The sequence below is a fragment of the Amblyomma maculatum genome, chromosome 11, assembly GCF_055883805.1.
Source record: "Amblyomma maculatum isolate TAMU_Amacu chromosome 11, ASM5588380v1, whole genome shotgun sequence".
Lineage (NCBI taxonomy): Eukaryota > Metazoa > Arthropoda > Arachnida > Ixodida > Ixodidae > Amblyomma > Amblyomma maculatum.
The window spans coordinates 124,993,975-125,011,020 of NC_139354.1; the positions used below are offsets into that span (position 1 = coordinate 124,993,975).

The 17,046-nt window shown below is 48.1% G+C and overlaps 1 protein-coding gene across 5 annotated transcripts in view; it reads right to left on the bottom strand.

Moving 5' to 3' along the window:
- LOC146174904 (uncharacterized) overlaps window positions 1-17,046 on the bottom strand; it is a 94,866-nt gene that overhangs the window by 40,623 nt on the left and 37,197 nt on the right. For all 5 annotated transcript variants that reach the window (XM_084583264.1, XM_084583263.1, XM_084583260.1 and 2 more), the window contains one exon: window positions 3,695-3,744. In XM_084583264.1, the coding sequence (XP_084439390.1) occupies window positions 3,695-3,744 (50 nt within the window). The remainder of the gene's footprint in view (window positions 1-3,694; window positions 3,745-17,046) is intronic.

Consider the following 17,046-nt stretch of genomic DNA (forward strand, 5'->3'; position numbering starts at 1 on the left):
ACAACTTGTACTTGGCTTAACATATCCGATTAAAAACGCATCTACTTGGTGCCCCTTATGCCTAAAAGAAGTCATTGCGAGACATGTAATCCGCTACTAATTTTTTAAGGATTGATAGCCACGGAGTGTTAAGCCCGTCGTATAAAACTTATTCGCAAAAAGCAACGGCTTTTTGTTTTTACAGATTAGGTTGTTATTGCAGCACAGCCCGAGTCCACCACCCGCTGGTAGTCCTCAAAACTCACCAATCTAAGATCCTGAAACTTTGCCTTCAGACATAAGTGCAACAACATGCTCAAGGGAGCCGCAATTCTACTTGCACAAAAGAATCCCCAGGTCAGACGGGAGTTATGAGCAGCATTTTAAATTATTTATCGACTGATAACGGTCGGTTTAAGCGTCCTATCGGTATTCTTCTCCGATAGGAAATGTTGGGCCATTTGTACAGATAGGAGGAGTGATTTGACGCCTGTGAGACGCTTGGTAAGCTGCTAGGCGTTTTTGTTGTCTTTCACTTTTAACTGCAATATTATATTCTGGTTATGTATGTAGACAAGGACCTAAACGAACATGCAGCTTACAGAAATGAAAAATAACTGAAAATTTGAACGTTTCGCCTAGTGTACCTTTTGTATTTGTTAGCGCAGCCTTAGACTATAACCTCTTGAGGAATAATGGTAAACTGTAAGTCTCCACTTCGGAGTACCTGCGTGCTTGATGTACCAACTCTTAATTGGTCCGTTGAACTCAGGGCGATTATTGGAGCATTTCTGTGTTTTCTCATATTTACCAGTAACCCCCAGAACATGCAACAAACATCCTTCTTAAACAATTCGATATCATCCAGCAAATCCAGAGTTTATACAGTGATAACCAATGCACACCCTGTATTGGTCGCAGACGCGTAAAGAACATATGTAACTACATAATTCACTTCATAGATTACATAGCGCTAAAATTGGTTATCGCGCCTGAAGTAAAGGCCCTGCAAAGCTTGAAAACACGTGGAGTCCATGTGTTTCGCAAAAAGCACTACATCAGCGTTGCAGCATTCAATCAATAACTGCGACGGCGACTCCTTAAACAATATATACCTTCCAAAATGGCGCATCAATAAAAGCAATACATAAGACGGGCTAAGGCGAACCTCCTTCGGTTCAACAGCCACAGCGCCCATAGGAAGTTCCTTCCAAATGTTCCATTATGAAAGCATGTAATTCTAATGAAGCACTCGTAAATGCAAATATTTTTCAAGGAGACTTGCAAAAGACTCGTGAACGTGAACAGCGTAAATTTCATTTTATTCACATATTTAATACTGCTCATGAAAGCCCTAACGAGAACCCTTTACTTCAAATATTTTCCCCAAACCGAACAACCAGTTTTGAAATAGTCTGCCGCCTGTTATTTACTTATTTTTATGACCGTGCCTAACTACCAATACTCGTGACCTTTAACTCAACCTCTATTGCAGAGGACATTTGGAATCCTTTCAATGGTCTACGCTGCAACGGCTGTACACTTTGGTACATTATTTTCCTTTCAAAGAACAGAGACAGAAAGGCGGCGATGGGAGGGTGAGTTTTGAAAATTACACACATCGTCGCAGCAAACACATTCTGTGGTCCACTCTTATTTTGAAGACCTGTTTAAAGATAGGAAACAGGACAGCTTCACAATTCGCGCGACTTGGATGGGGCATATTCACAAAAACTGACTGCCGAGGTAGCAATCGCTGCTATCTGAAATCACTGATGCCTATTTACTGTGTTAACGCGCTATGAAGCTATCCTTTTCTTTCATGCATAGGCCGCATTCCGTACAACAATTGTTTGATCTTATGCACCAACCGGGGAAGAGACATCCTCATTTGTGTTCGTTTCCTTTTATCTTGTCCATATATTTGCCTCAAGGGCGTGCCTCAGTCGATAACCCCAGCTTCCTGCCACTTTGTGTTTGTTCCTTTCTTAAGAAACCCCTATTTGCAGCCTCCTCTATTGTTTTGTAGGTTTTGTATGTCTCACTACTTAAAAAGGCAATCCTCAGCTATGAAAGCCAGTCTTGATGAAAATCGATCTGTTCGAAGCGTCGGCAATAAATGTGGTCTCTAAGGAGTGCTAGTCTCTCCTAAATATAAGCATATATATTATTTGTACTTTTGTTATTGGTTCGGTGTAGGTTTTGTTCACATTTGATAGTAAAAATAATAAGACACCTCACTCTTGAATATCTGACTTGGTCCAAACTTTGGCGGATAATTTAGGAAAGCCCCCCTTAGCAGACGGGTGGGTTCGCTTATCGAAAGCTCATTGGTCTTTCTTTATTACCTAAAATGAACCTGGACTTGCTTTACCAGCTTCAGAATTTCCTTGTTTATTGTGACATGATTTTCTTCTTAGACACTGAGCGGAGGCCGTAGTGACGTTCATTTTACCTGAGCTGCGTGTCGCCGAATAGGAAGACATAGTACTTGTTACAATAAATGGCAGTTTAATAAAATAAGCTGTATTACCTTTCAATTCTGTTTTATAAATGTGCTATATTTGTTTAAACAAATCATTACCAACATTAAAAAAAAGGATAGAGCTTTCTCAAATTTTCTCGTTACCGGATTTAGAAATTTTGTCCTGTTGTGTAAGAGAAAGCGTGTTTAGCAACCTCTGACTTTGAGTGCATTGCCACCAGCGATTCCATTTAGGAGTAAAATCGGCTCGGTTCATCTGAAATAGCCTTGGATATTATCCTCATTGTACGACTATTATTCTTACGTCTGTGGCAACTTGATGTTAGGTTATTAGGCGAACGTGATTGCGCTTGGCACACGTAGCAGGAAACGCGGGGATATGTGGAAGAATAGTTGTCGACCTGGAGCGCAATCGGTTACTGTTCCGTGCCCCCTACTCTCCCCAGTGCATGGGTTTCAGTTATCGTATGTCGCACATAACTCTTGGGTTTCCCAAAAGGCAGGCAAATTTCGGATTTGTTCAGTGACTTATGATCACTTTGATGTGTTCGTGTGTTTCCACGTACATCGCCACCTGTCCGGAGCCATCGGTGCCGCACTATTCGGGTTTTTTTTTTTGTGATTGTCCGAACCCAGGGACACTCCAGCTGTCAACGCTAGGCAACTGTCACGATTTCGTTATATTCGCGCCATCTTCTTGTAGATCGCGGGGCACAGTCGATGCGGTAGAACGTGCAGGAAGGAGAGAACAGGGCCACTGCGGAGAGTGAGACCTGTTCGAATATAAAGACTTTGTTACTTTCTGGTTTTTAGTTACTTTCTGTTTTTGTTTACTGCCGTTGGTTTTAGGCGCCACACCATCATGATTTGAGAATTAAATTTCTTTTCAATAACACGATTGGATCCCACGCATTCATCGCCCCTACTTCTTTATTCTGGAAAATTTTAAAAAGGCAGGAAAAAGCCGGAATGTGAAGATTGCGACCAGACCAGATGCGCTCTAGTGAAATGTTAGTTGCAGAGGAGTTGTTGGGGTACGCGGAGTCTCTGGCTAAGCTTCGGGCATTTTAGGCGGCGTTTTTGACCATCATGAAATTGTAGATACGCTGTGTAAATAGCAGTATAAATATTTCGACCTTCCTGCTAGTGTCGTGCTAGGTGTTGTCACCGACATCCACCACTACTGAGCAGGACTTCATCCTTATAGTTATTTTTAAACTTGAAACTCACCTCTCTATACACATCGTCGCATGGTGTATATGGCTTGCGGGTAGAAGAAGCTACAGATGGCAGAAAAGTAGGAAGTATAGAACAATGTAAAAATGCGTATAACAAATTGCTGCATTATTCGTTTAGCATATTTCGTATCATGCTGTGACTGCCATTACCCGTGAAACAGAAAATATTATTTTCTAAGAATTGTAAACTTTTTCAGCAAGGAGTCAGTGTTACTTTTTGAGTCCTTTATCTCTTTTGCAAATTCTTAACCTCATTTTCCCGTAGCTGTGAAGGCTATGATGCATATAATAGTAAATCTTAAAGTTTCTTTAGTGTAATACGCGCGCTCTAGGTGCCCGATTTTACGATATATCCAAACAACAGATCCTTAAAGCAATCCTCAGTATTAGATAGCTTTAGTATACCATCACAAGATAACGCGCACTCTGCAGAAATGCGTAAGCGCGCAACAAATAAATATCAGAATTCATCTAGATTACTGTTGCACGGCCGTTAAACCTCGTATTACTTCTAAAGTGTTGTAACATAGTCGCTGCTGCAGCATATATATATATATGTTGTCGACCGGACGCCACGCACTTTCGGCCCACGGACGGAATTCGCGAGACCCTCTCCGGGGTCCCGCCTCGGACTCGACGGGGGGTGCACACCCTCTCCCACAGACATCTGGTGGGAGAGGGTGTGCCGAGAGGGACCGAGTGGACCGTGCCGCCACCGAAACGGACCCTTTTCGGGCAGTGTGTGTTCTGTACGCCGTGCGAGCGAGTGTTGTAAACGAAGGGACAATAAATCTGTTCCGTTGTTTTGTTTTTGACGACTGTGTCGACTACAGAACTTTTCTCAGAAGTGGGATTTCAACCAACTACCTTCCTCAACGAGTGCCTCTAAATTTATTCGACCACGAATAGCCACGATGATGCTACGTTCGAAGACAACGAATGGAGGACTGCAGAGCGAGGTATCACGACCGGCTCACTCGACGAACGAGAGCGTACAGAACGAAGGCGAGACACAGCCCAACGTCGAAAGGGGATCCATGAACGCTGCGACGGCAAGCAGCCACGACTTGGACAGCCCCAACGAAGCAGTGCCCGTTCCCAGTACCTTCGAATTCTAGGCGCTGATGCAGGCGGCGATCCAGACGGCGGTAGGAGAGGAATCGCAGTGAGCAGCCAAACTAATGCAATCGGCTCAATCGCCACCACACCACCCGTCGGCAAGTGCATCGGGCGTCGCGGATGGACGATTTGCGACGGCGAGCGCGCAACTGGTGCCAATATTCGATCCATCTTTGCAGAATCAGCCAACGGTCGAGACGTGGCTCAACAAAGTGGACAATCTGGCTGCAGCCTACAGTTGGAGCGACTAGCAGACCACTTGCTTCGCCCTCACGAAGCTCCAGGGCGTCGCAAAAACGTGGTGTGATGGGCTCACAGATGTCCAACGAACTTGGGCCGACTGGAAAGCTGAAATGAACAGGGCGTTTCCTTCGGCATCCAGTTTCCAACGCACATTCCGGGACATGGAATCACGAACGAAGGAGCGACACGAAAGTGTTGAAGCGTACTTCTACGACAAGCTGGCCAAAGCAAGGCGTTGCAACATCGGTGAAGCGGCTTGAATCGAGTACGTCATCACTGGACTCTACGATGAAGATCTGGTGCGGACCCTCAGCGTTCTAGACTACGCAAGCCCAGATGAGTTGCTCCAGTGCGTGAAACTGCTCTGCGATAGAACGGACACCATGAAGCAGACGAGACCCAAGACGCCTTATCAGCCGTTGGATGCTCGACGGTCACACCGCGTCCAAGAGGGCAACGACTGCATAGCGGCAACTGCTCAATGTCCACCTCGCACCAGAGGCAAAGCGGCAAAGGCATCCGGATGGAAATATAACGAAAAAGGCGAGCCACTTCGTTTTAATTGCTCTTCATACGGACATTTATCGGCAGCATGCCCAAAACCTCAACGCAAACCGCGATGCACAAATTGTGGAAAATCAGGCCACGAGACCAAAGATTGCTATTCAAAGAAAGTCTCGACAACTAGCAACGGGTGAAACCAGCAATCCTTGCGCAAGAGAGCAACGATACAGTGGGCAGCATGGTGCCAAATCAGAAGTATGTCATGAGTGCCAACGGGAACGGGAAGCCGATTAAAGCATACGTCGACATGGGAAGCCAGTGCATAACGATGCGGGAGAGCGAAGCAGAAAAGTTGAAACTCTCATACGAACCTCTAAGCCGTCCCTTTACGATCAGCGGGTACGGATTGGGAAAAACGACGCCAATGGGCAGTTTTGAAGCGAAATTGATGGTGGACCAGGCTACAGCCGACGTCCAGATCCACATTGTCCAGGACGATGTACAAGCTGTCCCACTGCTTGTCGGGCAACCCTTTACCGAACAGCCGCACATAACGGTGGTGCGCCGCAAAAATACAGTGCGCATTTTCGAGGAGCATGACGAATCGGAGGATGAGGACGGGACTCTGGCCAACTAAGCTGTACCAGCCATACCACCGCGCCGAGTGAACTTGTTGGCAAAGGAGGCTGTTGTCATAACTCCGAATTACGTCGGCTTCGTTGCACTGGGCACTGACAACGTTACTCACAGTGACATCTTCGTCCACGGAAAGCTGTACGAGCCACGCGGCCAATACGTACCAAGCTGTGTGCTGAGGGAAAACGAAGGATGCGAGCTATACCTACCTGTAGCGAATGTCTCAGAGTCTCCGCTGATCATCGCGCAAAACCGGAAAGTCGCAAGGGGAACATTGTGCATGAAAGAAGAATATTCGGAACTCTTCGTTCTCGTAAGCTGCAACGAAAAAAAGCCGACAAAGGCAATCGCTGGAGCTTCAATGCGCCATGTTGATGCACTAAGCAGGGCGCAAACCTCGGAAGCAGAAGCGATTGATGTTGCGAGAAGCATTACTATCTTTGTAACGGAGCTCACCGACGACGACTGGTTGACGCTTGCACAGAAAACGGACTCAAAGTTACAGTCTATCGCAGACACCATGAAGGGATCCTCGAAGACGAATGAAGCGCACCGCATAAGAAAGGAGTATGCCCTGGTAGAAGGCGTGCTATTCAGATCATCCAAGGAGCGCTTGTTATGGGTGGTGGCACGAGCGGCACGTTGGCAAATTGTGAGACGGTGTCACGACGATGTGGGACACTTCGCAGTTTACAAAACTATTGCCTTGCTAGAAAGCAAATATTGGTTCCCAAGGATGCTACATTACGTAAAACGGCACATCTCATGCCGCTTGGAATGTTTGTATCGAAAAGCTCCTTCCGGAAGAAAAGCCGGGAAGGCTGCACAGCATCGAAAAAGTGGCCGTGCCTTTCGATACGACCCATATGGACCACTTGGGCCCATTTATCCGCAGCACTAGCCGCAATACGCACGTCGTTGTGGCAGTGGATGGCTTTACGAAGTTTGTGACCATTCGCGCTGTGAGAACCACCGCGTAAAGCTATGCAAATGGTTTTCTCCGAGACCTTGTTGCCACTTTCGGGGCTCAACGAAGACTGATCACCGACCAGAGAACCGCTTACACCAGCCGACAGTTCGGGAAGTACTGCAAGTCACTCAACATAATTCACGTGAAGAACGAAACGTGCACGCCTAGAGCCAACGGGCAGGTCGAGAGGTACAACCGAATGATAACGCCCGCCATTGCCAGTCTATCAAAACGAGGTGACGGAAAGGACTAGGACGAAACTCTAACGTAGGTGCAATGGGGAATCAACAACACCGTAAATCGAGCTACGAAAGCGACGCCATTCAGTCTGCTTTTCAACTTCCACCCACGAAACGTGATAAGAGACCCAGTTGATGACGCCATCGCACTGGAGCTTGACGCCAGCCTACTTAGGCTAAGGAAGACGGCAACTGACAATATTCGTCAGGACCAGAAGAAATAGAGAGAGAGTTTCAACAAGCGATGAAAGACAGCGCCCAGCTACCAACCAGGCGCATGATGTTGATCGAGAGGGAGCCAGTTTCAACGGGAGTGTCGCGCAAGCTCTGCCCAAAGTACAGGGGACCGTACATGCTCGTGGAAACGCTTCCGAACGACCGATACAAAGTGCAAGACTTCCCCGAAGTACAGCGTATCCGCCGATTCTACGAAGGCGTCGTGGCGGCGGACCGGATGAGGCGCTTCACAATGGGAACCGCGGCCAGCGGCGATTCCTCTTCAGAGGACACCGAAAGCGACGAGGGCCAAGCGGCCTACGAGTAAAAAAAAAAGAGAAAACGCAAGACCCCATTCCAACCGAGGGTGGTTGAGAAGAAAAGTATGGCCGAATGTTGTCGACCAGACGCCACGCACTTTCGGCCCACGGAAGGAATTCGCGCAGACCCTCTCCGGGGTCCCGCCTCGGACACGACGGGGGGTGCTCTCCTCTGCGCTGCGAAGTAGCTCTCTGGTTACTCGGCCTTTCCGACCCCGGACATCTGGTAGGAGAGGGTGTGCCGAGAGGGACCGAGTGGACCGTACCGCCACCGAAACGGACCCTTTTCGGGCAGTGTGTGTTCTGTACGCCGTGCGAGCGAGTGTTGTAAACGAAGGGACAATAAATCTGTTCCGTTGTTTTGTTTTTGACGACTGTGTCGACTATATATATATATATATATATATATATATATATATATATATATATATATTGTAAGGTCGGGCTTCGCGGATAAGGTTTTGTTCCAGACCTGGAGCCCTGTTCGCACACTGTAGCGAACCACACTCCGCGATGCGATGACGAAAGGCATCTACAAGAGAGAGCAGGATGAAGATGGAGTAGCACGTTCACCCGTGTAAAAGATGAATCACCACACAGTGCTCACACTATTTCACCCGCGCAGTTGAAGCGGCAAGCTTGGCAGCAATTAGTCCACAGCATTTCGGCGAATAAAAGTCTTCATACGTGAAACGGGGACCACTTCAGTGCCACAGTAACGACGTTCAGGAAGACGGTAAACAGGGAAACACGATAGTTGACCTGGGAGGTTTTTGTAAGAAGAGAGTAAGGACCAATGTAACGAGGCTGGAACTTATCACAAAAGCCAGGAGTGCGCAATTGGTCCGAATTAACATCTCGTCGCCTGGACGAAACGAAACTTGGCGATGGGTCGCATCATAGCGGCACTTGCGGTCTTCCTGGCCAGCTGCAAATAATGATTGATGACCTAGGCAGAAAAAGTAGAAAGGTAGGCTTGAAAATCAATATGCAGAAGATTAAGGTAATGTTCAACAGCCTCGGGAAGGAACAGCAGTTTACATTAGGTAGAGAAATACTGGAAGTAGTAGGCGATTATGTCTACTTAGGACAGGTAGTAACCGCAGATCCGGACCATGAAAAGGAAATAACAAGAAGAATAAGATTGGGATGGAGCGCATTTGGCAAGCACTCGCAGATTATGACTAGCAGCTTACCGGTATCGCTCAAGAGGAAAGTATACAATAGTTGCATTTTGCCTGTACTCACTTATGTGGCTGAAACGTGGAGGCTAACCAAGAGAGTTCTACTTAAGAGTAGGACAACCCAGAGGGCTATGGAACGAGAAATGGTAGGGGTAACATTAAGAGATAGAAAGCGTGCAGAGTGGGTCAGAGAAATAACTCAAGTTACCGACAATCTTGTGGAAATTAAGAAGAAATGGACATGGGCAGGACATGTAGTGCGAAGCGAGGATAACCGATGGTCGCTGAGGGTAACAAACTGGATTCCAAGGGAAGGAAAGCGTAGCAGGGGGCAGCAGAAAGTTAGGTGGGCGGATGAGGTTAAGACGTTCGCAGGGGTCAAGTGGATGCAGCTAGCACAGAACCGGGTTAAGTGGAGAAATATGGCAGAGGCCTTCGCCCTGCAGTGGGTATAATCAGGCTGAGGATGATGATGATGATGGCCAGCTGCAGTGTTAATGCGAGCAAGCCGGCGAGGTGCGGCCACTCGGAAAATGAACTGGTCAGGAAGAGAGGATGAGGAACTGGTATGTGTAGGAAGGAAAGAAGCATCAAGAAGGGTAGCGGTACAACGGCAGTAAATGCGAAAAACCGGGGTGTAACTTCTGGTGCGCTGTACTGCCATATTGTAGGCGAATGTAGCAAAAGAAATTATTACGTCTGTTTCGGTAGTTCTGGTCGAAGTACATAAACAACATGTCATAAAGCGTGCGGTGTAACCGCTCCCTGCAGATGATAACTTATGGTCAATTTGTGATGTATGGTTGAGGCCTCAAGAACATCAGCTACAATTGTCGACAGAAATGCCCGACCACGGTCACTGAGAAGCGCTTGAGGAGCCCCATGGCGCAGTACGAGGGATTCCAACACGAAGGTCGCAACCTCAGATGCTGAGCCATTAGGCAGGGCAGCGGTCTTAGCGTACCGTGATAGGTGGCCGACGGCGGTGACAATCCAGCAATTACATCGTGCGGACAATGGAAGTTGCCTTTATAAGTATATGCCAACAACGGCGAAAGAAGTAGCAGGGCAGGTTAGCGGCTGTAGCGGGCTAGCAGGAGGTGAAGTCGGCCCTTTGCAGCGCTGGTATGGCAGACAAAAGGCGACGTAGTTTGCCACGCTTGAGGCGAGGTCTGGCCAGAAGAAACGGGTTTTCACGGTGTGCTAAGTTTTGTGAAAGCCTAAGTAATCGGCTGTAACATCACCGGGAAGAGCCGCCAGGATATGGGTGCGAAGCGCTCTCAGGTAACGGGGCCCAACGTGTGCGCGACGGATGGGGCGTAGGCACTCCAAATCAGGGTGCAAGGACGAGACCTGGGCGTACGTTGACACATGACAGGTGGAAGGAGCATTCGGTGTTGCGGGGGGGGGGGGGGGGGGGGAGAAGCCATTTAGTCCAGCTCTTTCTTGACAATGCTACGCAGGCCGGCACTTGAAGAATGTGGCTCAGATGCAGGGTGGCACAAATTACCTTGAGCTGAAAGCTCATCACCATTTATTGTGCGAATAAGCGCATGGAGGCCAGAGTAGGCAGTGGAACCAGAGGAAGTGGGATCAGCCTGCAGGCGTATTGACTGTAGCTCGTTAAGACGTTGACAAGTCTATATGAGGGCGTCGACGGTGGTAGGGTTCTGCACAGCCAGGACGGTAAAGTCGAGTGGCCCAATACCTTTAAGGACGTGCCGAACCCGCTCAGCCTCTGGCATGGTGTCATTTATGCGCCGGCAAACTGCAACAACGTCTTCTATATAAGCAGTATAGGTCTCATTGGACCGCTGAAGTAGGGCTTCTAGCTTCTTCTTGGCGGATTTCGTGAGAACAGTAGGAGCGCGGAAAATCTGTCGTAACTTTAGTTTAAAGGTATCCCAGTCCGGAATCGTCGATTCATGGTTTAAAAACCACGCTTTGGCCACATCCGTCAAGTAAAACGTCGCATTATTAGTTTAAAAGAATAGTCCCACCGGTTGAAATGGCTGACTCGGTCGTAGCTGTCCAGCCAGTAATCAGCGTCGTCGCCGAGGAGACTGGCGAACATCTGCGGGTCGCGCTGACGGCTGCTGACAGTCCAAGTGGCCAGGGGAGCTGGGGTGGAGTTTGAAAAACCCGGAACAGCAGCGTGGCCCTCTTGCGTCATGACGATGGGGGTCGGGGTCAAACGGCGGCCAGAAGGGAGCGCCAGGTAGATGCGAGTGACGAAGCAGCGAGGAAATTAGGGCGCACCCCCACCTATATATATATATATATATATATATATATATATATATATATATATATATATATATATATATATATATATATATATATATGAATAGAAGTTGTACATGAGATTGCAAAATGCATTGACGAAAGAATACACGTAGATATCATCTTTGCCGATTTTAGGAGAGCGTTTGACAGAATATCCCACCGAAAGGTATTGTTAAAACTTAGCAACCTGTTTAAAAATATTATGGTAATAAAATGGGCTGGGGCATACCTAACCTACAGAAAGCAGTTTGTTTCTCTTGATAATGTAGCCAGCGCTTGTACAAATGTAAGATCAGGCGTTCCGCAAGGGTCTGTGATACGTCCTTTGCTTTTTTCTTTGTTTATCTGCAATATGAGCGTCGTTTTTTAACCAGATATAAGGATTAAACACTATGCAGACGATACTATTGTCGCGGACAACATGGCAACACGTGAACGACAGGGCTAAGCTGTAGGAGCAGGCAGCGTTGAGAACACAGCGCGCGAGCCGACTTTAGTGTTCTCTTCCAGGCGCAGCAAGTACATAGGGACATCAGGTGCCATTACTCCACCTCTTAAAAAAAATCGGAGGCGGAGCGCGAGCGATGGGCAATGCTAGCAAATACAAAGATCAGCACATGGACAGAATAGATAGCGGAGGCGGGTAAGGTGTCCTGCGCGAGAACGAAACAAGAGCATAGCACACTACCGCGTGAAATAGGGCTTCATGCGGGCAACGTGCGCGACCTCGGAGCGTGGTTGCCTACGCGAGGGCTGCACAGTACCCACTGGAAGAACTTCGCATGTCACTTCCGTGACACGGCGCAGAACTACGTAAGGTCCGAAGTAACGGGAAATCAGTTTGTCACACAAGCCGGGCCGAAGCACCGTGGTCCACACCCAAACTTTCTCTCAGGATGGTATGTGACGGGTCGATGACGGAGGTGTCAGCGGTGTGCAACCGTGCCCTGCTGTTGTTTAATGTGAGTGCGGGCAAGTTGACGTGTTTCCGCAGCCCGCTGAGCAAACTGCTCGGCATCTGGCGTGAGTGGATGATTATTTGTGCATGCAGCTCGGAAGCATGGCATCCAACATCGTCTGAACGTCACGTCCGTAGACAAGGCGAAATGGTGTAAAACGCATCTTCTCTTTGGTGGCCTAGTTGAAGGCATATGTGATGTAGGGGAGAATCTCATCCCACGTTTTGTGCTGCTAGTTTATGTACAGCCTTTGTCCTTTGGCCCAGGGGGTCTGCTTTCGAGCTGTATAGTGGTGCTGACTTAGCATTAGTGGCGGTCGTTCCCACTGCAGAGGAAAGGACAAAAAGACTTCTTACCATAATAATATTGGGAACACTGGAAATGCATTAAAAGTCGCAAAAGTGGCTCAGAAGCAGACCCCTTGAGCTCTACGCTTCTGACAAAGACTACATTGCGATCATGTCGGCGATGGCTTTGTTGAGTCGCTCCATAAGGCCATTCTTCTGCGGGTAGTATGCAGTAATTTTCGGTGGTTGGTGTGAAGCTCGAACACGTCGTGCATCAGCTCTGGCGTAAACGCGATACCTTTATCGGTGACGAATAGGGACGGTGGGCCATGACGCAATACGATTTGCTGCATAAAGAACTGAGCGATCTCAACTGATGTGCCACGCTGCATTGCCTTGGTTTCCGCATACCGTGTGGAATAGTCGGTGGCTAATATATTCCATTTGTTAACCGTCGATGACAGCCGAAATGGCCCCAGGGGTCAAACTTGGTCAAACTGTGTCCGAGGTGGATTTATAGGTTGTAGCCAGCCCACAGGCTTGAGAGGAGGCCCCTTTCGACGTTGACACTCGTGGCAGCCTCTGGCGTAGCGATGGACATCGTCAAAAGGTTTGGGCCAATAATATTCTTGACCAACTCGAGCGAGTGTGCGTGCAAAGCCTAAGATGCCGGAGATGGGCTCATCGTGGCACGCAAAAAGGATATCGGCTAGAAGTTCAGCCGGCATGATGAGGAGGTGCGCTCGGTCAACAGTGCTGGAGTTTGTCTTGAATATAACGCCATTCCGAAGACAGAATGCAGACAGGTTCCTTCCAAACTGGTGGGGACGTCAGCAGCGCGACTCTCCAGGTGGTCAATGACAGGTTGAAGGTCTGGGTCATCTCGCTGTCGGAGCATTATGTCTAAGGCATTCAATAGTCCAAGAAAACATCTGTCACTCATGACGTTATCGACAAATCTGACGGCTGCCGTCAGCATCTTCGTACTTCTGAGCAATTTTGTACACAATGGAGTAATCAAATTCTTGGAGGCGAAGGCTCCATCGTGCTAGGCGCCCCACTTGGTCGCGGAGATTGGCCAGCCAGCACAAAGAATGGTAGTCAGTAAAGACTTTAGCGCGCAGCCACATAGGTAAGTCCTCAATGTTATAGTTGCCAAGACAACACCGAGGAATTCCTTTTCTGTAGGGGAATATTTGGTTTCAGTGCGGGAGAGCGTGCGGCTGGCATACGCGATGACCCTTTCTACGCCAGCTTGGTGTTGAACGAGCACAGCGCTAAGGCTGATGTTGCTGGCGTCGGTGTGGACTTCGATGGCAGCGTCTTCCTCAAAGTGCTCAAGAACAGGGGTAGTTTTCAGTCGTCTGCTTAGCTCCGCAAAAGCTTCCTGTTGCTCGGCTGCCCGCACGAACTGTGCTACGCTCCAGCCACATTTTAGCGCATGATGGACCACATCCTCCACGGGCTGAAATGGCAGATATGTATCTGCTACCTAGATGATGATGTCATCTTATCGAAGGACTTTCCATCTCGTCTTCGCTCCGAAAGTGGTCTTCGATGTCTGAGCGACACAGGCGTGCAGCTAAACTTGAAGAAGTGTCGATTTGGTTTTCGTCAGCGGGTGATACTCGGCCTCGTCGTGTCCAAGGACAGAGTCCTGCCGGACCCTGCCCAAATTCGTGCAGTTACGGAATTTCCCAGGCCAAGCTCATTGAATGAACTGAGCAGCTTTATTGGGCTTTTCTCGCATTTTCGCCGCTTCGTCACACCTTTTGCCGAAATTATTCTCCGCTTGACCCAGCTTCTTGCTTGAAGCCCCGACTTGTCGGCTTTATCTCTTTAATGTTATGAAGCTTTTACTACGATCTGCCGATTTTTGACATCCCCACAGATACTACGTCACTTCGACTCGTGAGCTCCTACCAAGCTCCACACGTACACCAGAGGCATCGGTATCGGTCTCGTTCTCGCTCAGCGCAAATCTGGTTTCACTGAGTACGTCGTAGATTGCGCCACTCTTGCACCTGACCAAAGCAGAGACCAACTATACAGTAACAGAAAAAGAATGTCTGGTGATTGTTTGGGGATATCACTAACTTTCGTCCTTACATGGTCGGCCATTCAATGCCATCACCGATCATCACGCTCTGTGCTGGATTCCGTCTCTAAAAGATCCTTCCAGCTGTCTCGTCCACTGGGCGCTCTGTTTACAAGACTATGACATTTGTGTCCTTTTTCGCTTTGGGCACGAGCATTCCGACGCAGGCGCCCTTTCACGCGCCCCTGTCACTTCTGACCCTGAACCACACGCTGTCGCCGGTCTCGCTCCTTTCTCCATTGAAACCATGAATATGGCGTCTGAGCAGCCCAAATAAAGATCCCCGGATTCTTTCACTCATGAACGTTCTGGCCAACCAATCACAGTGCCACTCGTTTCGAGCTCTGCGACGTCAAGCCCATAACTTTACTGTCCTTTACATCCTCTTTTACCACAGAAACTAACTCCCTTATGTCCGAAAATGGCTGCTCGTTATTGCCCGACATCTTCGATCTTTCATTTGCGTGAGCTTCCACAATATTCTATAGTGCGCCCATGCTGGATTCCCGAAAAAATATACTAGTCTGCGTCATCCCTACTTCTGGCACGGTATGCATCATTTTATTAGCCCGAACGTGCGCTCTTGTATCAACTGTCAGCGTCGCAAGTATCCACCGCTTCCTCCAGCTCCCCTGCAGCCTCTACTGTGTCCACTTCGGCCATTTGCACATGTTGGAATCGACATTTACGAGCCTATTCTTTCCTCTTCTGCCGGCAACAGGTGGATCATTGTTACCTTCGACCACCTCACCATGAAACTGCCACTTTACCAGCTAGCTGCAACTGCTCTTTACGTCGGTGGTTTCATCCTTGAGAACCTTATCCTGCGTCATGGTGCGCCGCAGGAATTACTTAGTGACCGTGGTCGCGTATTTATGTCTGATTGTCGTAGAAGCCCTTCTTCAGGCGTGCAGTGTTGTTCATCGTACGACGTCTTCCCACTATCCCATGGCAAACAGAATGGTCGAGCGATTTAATCGCACCCTTGGAGACATGATGGCTATGTATGTTTCATCCACCCACTCAAATTGGGATCATGTGTTACCATTCATAACCTACGCCTACAATTCTCCTATGCAAGCGACTTCTGTATTTTCTGTATTTCTGTACGGCCGCGAACCTTCTTTCACAATCGACACGATCATACCCTACCGTCCTGACGTCTCCAAATTGATACCCTTTTCTCAAGCCGCTACCTATGCTGAAGAGTGTCGTCAGAAGTCACGTCAAATCACAACTCGAAACCAGTAATGCTAGAAAAACAACGCACCCGATCCTCATTTCTGCCGCCTGCCTATCATCCAGAATCGTTGTTGTGGCTATGGGTGCCCTCTTCTAATTCAGGCCAGTCGCCCAAGTTTCTGAGTCGATATCAAGAACCTATCGTGTGCTTAAGCAAACGTCTCTGGTTAAATACCTTATCGAGACCCTCACACCATCACCAGACCACCGCGAATGAGGACATGACATTGTCCACCTCGACCACAAACCGCCTCAAACCGTACCGTGAGACTGCCTTCGTGACCTCCGCTTAATCCGCCAGGATGGCGTCTTTTATTTATTTATTTATTTAATTATTTGAGCATGCTGCAAGCCAACGTTGGCTCAAGCAGGAGGGGCATAGAGCTAAAAATAAACCTATAAAAGCATCAGCCATGACAGCCGCAAGTCAATAACAGGAAACAAAATCAGCAGGCTCTAAAAAACAATACTAGGAAACATACAATCAATTCTCCAGCTCATTTACAAAACGCTTTGATGTATGTAGACCCGAATGAAGACTATTCCATTCCGCGACAGTGGTCGGGGAAAAATGCCTAAATCCACTAGTTCTTGCGAAAATTGGAGCTAATGAACCCTCATGTACATGTCGTGTTCTCCTAGTGCTCGCCAATTTCACACAATCAGGAAGATCTACCTTCAGATTTCCAGTCAAGTAATTATGGAGCAATATTAGGCGGGCAATGTTTCTTCGTTTTGCTAAGAACTGTAAACTACTCTTGTGAATTAATGCAGTTGGAGAGTCTTTCCTTCTATATTTGGCGTAAATAAAACGAACTGCTTTCCGCTTGACACGTTCCGGTTGAGCAATGTCTTTCTTGTTATGCGGGCCCCAAACGGCTACCGCATATTCAAGCCGGGACTTAACAGATGCCTTGTTTGCAGTGATTCTTGTTAAGGGGGAGTATTGTAAGAGAGATCCTTCACCTATGAAAAAGCCGCATAAGAGGAAAACCGAGACGTCGCGCAAAAGAGGATGAAGTTATGAAGACAAAAAAGCGG